Source organism: Nannobrachium achirus, assembly GCF_963921795.1.
Source record: "Nannobrachium achirus genome assembly, chromosome: 24".
NCBI classification, from domain to species: Eukaryota; Metazoa; Chordata; class Actinopteri; order Myctophiformes; family Myctophidae; genus Nannobrachium; species Nannobrachium achirus.
Genome location: NC_137831.1, coordinates 39,420,428 through 39,428,338, shown reverse-complemented (window position 1 = coordinate 39,428,338; position 7,911 = coordinate 39,420,428). Strand labels below are relative to the sequence as shown.

At 44.7% G+C, this 7,911-nt stretch overlaps 1 protein-coding gene across 1 annotated transcript; it reads right to left on the bottom strand.

Moving 5' to 3' along the window:
* Positions 1–222: 222 nt before the first annotated feature.
* Positions 223–1,347, bottom strand: LOC308280280 (beta-1,3-galactosyl-O-glycosyl-glycoprotein beta-1,6-N-acetylglucosaminyltransferase 3-like; the record flags this gene model as incomplete). The annotated part of the gene is made up of 1 exon (XM_080720540.1): positions 223–1,347. The coding sequence occupies one exon, from the start codon at positions 1,345–1,347 to the stop codon at positions 223–225; it is 1,125 nt and encodes a 374-aa protein (XP_080576666.1).
* Positions 1,348–7,911: the final 6,564 nt, after the last annotated feature.

Below are 7,911 nucleotides of genomic sequence, written 5' to 3'. Positions count from 1 at the left end.
CTGTAGCGATTTAGTGGCCTGGACGGATGGGAGCTGACCGCGGCCATTTCACATTAATTCTTGCATGAGGCTGCCCTCTACTGCTAGTATGACCAAAGTGCACAATGTAATGATAAAAAAAAAAAAAAAAAAAAATCTTTACATAAACGATTCGTCGACACGTCGGATTAACCCCCGCGACTCGAGTCGACTTGATAAATCCTGCGTCGAGGACAGCCCTACTTAACACAGTGCTTTGAAACGGAGAATTGACTCAACACATCGGATAGCAATGTCGTCAACTTGTGGATCAAACTTGTTCGCCATGAGGTGGTCGTTTTGAAACAACCACCGGAGCTCACCAGTCCCATAGACACACACGTCTCTTTTAACCGTCGAAGTGCATGGTGGGTACGCGGCGCCTTTTTGTACGTCACCAACAATCCAGGGGTAATTCCAGAGCACCAGGCGAGCGATGGCGGTCATGTCAGAGCGGTGGTACTTAATGTGGGCAGGCACTGACCCGGGTACAGAGACCAGCCTGTTCAGACTGGCCCACACGTGTTCATCTGGGGCATCCGTGTCCTTATTCCATTCAAAGAAATCCTGAATCTCTTGGTTCTCCAGCACGTGCTCTACAAAGCCCCTGGTGACCACAAAGTAAGCACTGCCTGAGAACATGGGGAACGGTGGGGAGCTCTTCCTGAGTGACGTCCTTTTGATTTTCCCATCGATGACTTCGTGACGGTACTGCCAGCGGTGCTTAAAAGACTCACTAGGCATTTCATAAGACTGCAAGTTGTTCTTCCCGTTGAGCGTCTTCAGCACACGAACCATTTCCGCGTTCGTCTTGATGGGCAAGTCCGAGCCGCACGTGTTCAGGAGATATTTCCACTGGACGGGAGACTTCGACAGATCTTCCATGCAGTTTAAATGCGCTTGCACATTCGACCAGGTTCTGTAAACCACCCTTTCTAGTTTGCTTGCTATAAAGACATTGGGCAGACAGGAAACGATAGCTCTCACGGCTTTCTGAAATCCCTCCGGCGACTTGCGGTCCACATGGACACAGTACAGGTTTTGCGGCTGGTACACGGCACGCAGCAGTCGTTCAAACATCTCCACGTCGGCATGGACCACCATGGAGTAGGCGATGGGGAAATCTCTCTCCTCTGCACTGAGCGGTGCCGTGACGAACCCTCTCTCGTCTATGTAAGCCTTGCAGTCATTCGTCGTGCTGAGGTAAAACTCCTCGGACAGCCTCTTGTTGGAACCCAGCTTAGCAACCTCGTCTTTGTCTCCACGGACAATAGCCATACACACCGGCAAGTCATCGGCGAATTGTCGCGGTACCCTGTGGGCATTCATCGAGAGGCACCCTGAGACGTTAATCCCATGCAACGGTGGGTCTGGGTCCCATGTTTTCATAGGTGTGTTGCTCTTGGCCCCACCCCCAAGACTCTTGCCTTGTGCAGTCAGTGCAGACAGGCACATGTGCAAGCCCAACCCCAGCAGAGCACTCAGAGTCGGCAGTAAGAACCAGCGTCTATACCGTCGAGGAATTGTCACTTTGGGGTACATCTTCCTCCTTAGCAGTGAGATGGGTTTGGTTCTGCGGTCTGAACACGTTTCCCTTCAATCCAGACGAGTGTGTATACAAACAGACCACTATTCCACACCACGGTCTCTTCAAACAGATACAGATAGGCCTGCGTACATTATACAGCACATATACAGTAGAGTAGATGATCGGTATAGGTTATTTAGGTGTTCTGCAGCTCTTCCAGCGGTAGGCTGTATTATATTGTAATGTAATCTATGATGTCAATACTGTGTCATCAGTCATGTCCATATTTGGGCTAGGGATGTGAAGAAAAAAATCGAAAATCGACTCAAAAAGTACGAGTCGAAAAAATAAAGAAATATATATATATATATATATATATTTGAAGCGGTGAAAGCCGCTTCCAAGGTGTGGCTTTGTCTGTCCCGTACATGTCCTGTACATCTGATTGGTCAATTATGTCTGTCCAGTACATGTCCCATGCATGCCTGACCAATTGAGGATTGGTCAAGCTTCACATGCCAATTTGGCACTCCAGACAAAATCAATCCATTCATTCAGAATTCATAAAAATATAGAACTAAAGCACATATAAAGTATAGCTCTAGAACACAGAATGTATAGATCTAGAACACAGATTTCATAGCTCTAGAACACATAGAATAAAAAGTCACTGCTTCACTTCGAACCGAGGTTTGATTTTTTTCTACAGTTTTTCCCCCCAAAAAATTTGGTCCCATCCTCTTTTACAGTACACTTTAAGACATAATAAGACATAATAAGACAGAATAAAGCCATAATAAGAAATAATGTGTTGGTAATTAGAGCTAATATATTTTATTATACAGAAACAAAGACAGAATAGTAGAAAGAGTGAATACATTCTCTGGCACCGGCACCTGCCGTGGAACTGCAGCGGCAGACACTGCCGCACGACCAGCAGTCGCACTGCATCGCCGGCGATAGGACCAGCAGTCCCGCCAGTAGGACCGGCGGCCGCTGCACGGACCGGCAGGTCCCGTAGCGGTAAACTGCCCGTCCGTGCGGTGGTGGCTGCCGCGGCAGTTACCAGCGATGCCAGTCCTACCTACCGTTCCTTGCGGTGGCCGCCGGTCCTATCACCGGTGATGCAGCGCGACTGATGGTCGAACTGCCGGTCTTTCTGCTATTCTGTCTTTTTTTTTTAACTAATAAAATAATATTAGTTCTAATTACCAACACATTATTTCTTATTTTGGCTTTATTCTGTCTTATTATGTCTTATTATGTCTTAAAGTGTACTGTAAAAGAGGATGGGACCAAATTTTTTAATCGCTTGTTCAAACACATTATTAGTCCATGGGCCATACAAGTTGTCGGTATCAAAAAGGTGGCAAAGGTTACCATGCATTTTATAAAAGCTCTATATCTGTAGATTATATTTTGGTGTGATAACCCTTTCTGAGACACAGCTAAAATGGTGTTATCAGCCACTAGATTTGTTGTCCCATTAACTTTACATTACAGGAAAAAAAAGCAAAAAATGAATCTGCTTTAAGTAGCATATGAGGGTTCAAACTAGGGGGTTTTCATGATACTGAATCCATTGCAAGCATCTGTTTTGCACAAACAACATTCCTGGGGCTAAAAACTATCCCACAAGACTATGGTTTAGTGATGAAAAGTGATGAGTCATCACTTTTCACACTTTTGTGGGGGCTGTTTTAGCCCCAGGAATGTTTTTCGTGCAAAACAGATGCTTGCAATGGATTCAGCACCCCCTAGTTTGACCCCTCATATGCTACTTGAAGCAGATTCATTTTTTGCTTTTTTTCCCTGTAATGTAAAGTTAATGGGACACCAACTCTAGCGGCTGATAACACCAATTTAGCTGTGTCTAAGAAAGGGTTATCATACCAAAATATAATCTACAGATATAGAGCTTTTCAAAAATGCATGGTAACCTTTGCCACCTTTTTGATACCGACAACTCGTATGGCCCATGGACTATATAAGCGTGCGTTAATGTTTTCCAAATGTGAGAGGACCGGTCCGGTGTGTGTGTGTCTGTGTCAGAGATGAGTGCATGTCTGTGTTGTGCATGCATGCATCGCAGATTCGCATGCATGCGGCGCTAGTCAGGTCCGCGGACTACTGTTTGAGAAACACTGCTGGACTGGTCTGATGCACGCGTCATAGCTGTACGTACGCGCTAAAGATCCACTTTAGATTATGATAGTATAGTGTTTGGGGCGGCTGCAAAGTCACATCTTTGCAAACTAGATCGAGTGCAGTCAAAAGCACTGAGAGTCTGCAGTGGAGCTTTTGAAACTACCCCCATTCCGGCCTTGCTGGTCGAAATGGGGGAGGCACCGTTAAGCAACAGAAGAAACAAACTGGGACTACATTACTGGGACAAGTTAAACAGCTTTCAGTACAGCTCTGCAGCTAAATGTATTTTGGAGGAGAGTTGGGAGTTTGTGGGGAAGAAGGAAAAAGTTCCTTTTTTCCACCACATTAAACAGCTTGGCACTGCATGGGCCAAAGCAACATAATATTATATGGTCTGTGTTTTCTCCTGTAGGGCTGTAACGATATGACATTTTACATGACGATTAATTGTCACTCAAATAATTGGCGATTAACGATTTAATTGTGTTTTTGTCGTTGATAATTACATTTTGGCTACAGTTTGGCTTTTAGGCTTTGAAGTTGTACATTGCAGATATGACACATAACCTAAATACACAAATGAATTACTGACATATTTGACAACGTACTACTTAAAAAATAACATTGATAGTGGAAATTGCCGATCTACAAGCTAGCTTGTAGATCGGCTATTTCCATTATTTCTGTAATTTTTCAACATTCACGATTATGACGATTATGACAAAATAATTGCGATAATGTCAAATACTCACGATCCTGTTCCTTTTTGTTTCCTCCCTCAGCTTGAAGTAGATCTGTCCCCGTTGGACCGGGAAGAGCTTACAAGCGACTATGTGCATAATTTACCTAGATCAATTTAACGCTTCCAGTGCCAGCCCCTAGAGGGCACCAAAGAATGCCAGACTTTCTCCCATAGGGGACTGCATTAGCATCCGGGGGCTCACGTTGCAGTGACGCGCGTGCTCACGTTCGTGCACGTCATGGAAAGGTCCCGGATGATAATGCTAACAGAATAGCTATTCCCATTTTGTCATTTTAAAGATAATTTTTTGGCGATTTCGCCGTAAATAAACCTCGCGCCACATCCCTAAAAACACAATCCAGAGATATGGGCCTCCAAAGATGTGGTTTTTCATTGGATTCGGCGGCGATTCGCGGCGCCGTTCGCGGCTAACGGCCGGCATGGCGGCCCCCGGATTTGGAACACTGGATTTTAAATTTAGGCTCAGGCTTCAGAAGGCCTCGGATCATTTTATTCATTTCATTAAAAAAGCCGAACATGTTCGGGATAGGCACACTGGACGTCGTTCCGGAAGCGGCGCTGAACATTTGGTGAACATTGGGGGGCTCAAAAATGTATTTTAAACCATTTTTAATGGAATATATCGTCGGACCATGTAAAATGGCTAGCTGGCTAGCGTAGGACGAGCCAGGACCACCCACGACTCTACAAGCAGCTCAGGGTAAGTCAATTAATAAAAAAAAAATTGGATTGGATTGAAATAAAGCCGAACATGTTCGGGATAGGCACAGAATGAGTTAAGGATGAATATGTACGAATATTCACTGACGGGTCTAAGGACCCAGTCTCTGGGAAGACAGGGTTTGGGATATATGTAGAGGGGCTTCAGATCCAGCAGAGCATCCGCATAACTGATAATATGTCTGTGTTTTCAGCTGAGTTACTAGCAATTCTATGGGCCATGTGGTGGATAGAGGAGGTCAAACCTGTTAAAAGCATTATATGCTCAGACTCAGCGGCTGCTTTGGAGGCTTTGAAAGGAGGGGAATCAAAGGCCCGCTTTGACCTAATCTGGGATATAGTATGCTGCATGTACAGGATGGAGAAAATTGGTTGCCAGGTTGACTTTGTGTGGGTACCTGCCCTGGGCACTCCGGGGTCAAAGGGAATGAAATATCAGATGGTGTGGCAAAAGAAGCTTTAAAAAGAGAAAGTATTGATCTGAAGGTCCGGCTAGGGAAATTTGAGTGCTTCAGCATTTGTAAAGAACAGTCAGAGGCTCAGTGGCAAAAGGAGTGGGCAGAAGAGGAAAAGGGCAGGTTATATTTCACTGTGCAACCATCTGTTAAAAAAAGGGGGTGTACTATGCTTTCGGGGAGGAGGGATAACCTCATCATGACCAGGCTGAGACATGGGCATTGTGGTCTAGCCAGCTGCCTATATGTCATAGGCAAGCATCCAGACAGGCTCTGTGAGTGTGGACAGCAGGAGACTGTGGGGCATGTCTTGTTCTCATGTGAGAAATATGCAAGTGAGAGACAGCAGATGTTCAAGGAATTGTCAGACCAGGGTCTCAACGTTTTCTCCTATAAGTCTGTGTTTACACCAAATGTGAAACCCCAGAAAATTGGGAGAGCGGTCATTAGATTTCTCCACTCCACTGACTTGTATCCAAAAGTGTAGGACAAAAAAGTAAAACCTCGCCTGTGGAGGGCAGCATTACACATACTAGTGTACAGCCTGCCGTAAACAAAAAGAAGAAGAAGCTGTGCGCGCTGACTGGATGTGTTTTGTTTACCTCGCCTGTGCGTGCATGCTTGACATGAAAGCTTGCTTGTTAATGGCAGCGTCACCGTCGTATGCGATGATTTTGTCAAAGATTGACAATAAAACACAACACAAAATACACTACTCGTCATTAATGCGACACACCCGTGGACGCGGTCGGGGAGGGAGAGCGAGGCAGACCAAAGCTCCACATTTGATACACTAGCCTGGGGTGCCAGCCTGAGCGCTCCCACTACGTTCCATGGACATTGTCACTCTGCTTCTAGTCTCTAGATAACAGCCTCCATGCTAAAGCAAGGAAGAGCAATTATTTATTATAATTAATATTAGGGCTTTGATGCAAGTTCTGATGGGTGCAGCTGCATAAGTTGTGTTGCTAAAAAGTAATGCGCCGTTGTGCTCTCCTCTCAGCTGCTGCTTAGCGAAAAGATTTTGGAAAAATCGATGCGCAAATAATGAGTCGATTAACATCCCTAATTTGGGCAAAGTTCCAGCTTAACTCCCCTGTCCATTGAGCCCTCAGGGTAGCCTGGCTCCAGCCCCTGAATTGCTATAGCCTTGGATTCAAGTGTCAGGCTAATAATTAGTTGACACTCTGCACATTAGGTGCCAACTTGCGTGCCAACTTGCGCCTTGTTATTTATATCAGGTTGCACTTGTTGATGGTGACGTCACCAAGAATGCTGGTCCCTCATTGGCTAAAGGTTGCCGTAATCACAGAGGTACCGCCAGAGACACTCTGCTGCCCTAAAATCACGCAAAGCGGTACACAGTATCTCTAAAGTCATGTCATCAACATGAATCTGTCTCATTTCCCATATTCCCTCCTGATTGGCTGACAGTTGCTTACTCACCCAAGGTTATCAACTACTAGTAAGACACCTCAGGGTGACTTGCGACCTCAGGGTGAGGTCGCGCCAATTCTGGGAATGACCATATATGGACTTTTTATTTTATTTCATCCTTTATTAATAATACTATGTATCCATATACATACAATATATGTTATGCACATACATGGAGATGGGCATAAAAAAAACGTACGTTCATTATATGGGCATAAAAGTGATGTCACGTGACATCACTTCCTGTACTGAAAAACACGTGACATCACACTGACATCACTTCCTGTACGGACGGACAGAAGGTCAGACAAGCGCCAAAGTTTTTCAGGGTATAATGCGACCTTCGGTCGCAATCAACATTGATGGATATGGATTAAGATACATAAATGTATGATCCATGTATGAGGCTCATATGACCATGAAGTTATATTCTGTGAACTACTGATTGACTTACAGGTCATTGCGACTGGGATTACCATGATACGAGATCATGTTTGCGTTACACTGTAGGTTCTGCCTAGTGGAAAGTTACTAGTGAAGAACCTAGTGAAGAGTCTCTGTCTTGTTGTCATGATCTGTGAACCAATCAAAGAACTTCCACGGTTACTGTATTATTTTATATACTGTATGTCTAACCTCCATTTTGGAGAGAGAGAAAGCTTGTATCAAAGGTTGTATGGTCATGATTCACTGCCATCCTGGGTGGCTTGGTTCGAGGCTTAACATAATTGTTATAAATATTTTTGTAAAAGTCTATGGCGAAAATGAATGGGGAATATTAAGTGGCACCAGGAAACCACTTCCAGCTGCGACGCACCATTTCAACTTTTTCTGAAAACATT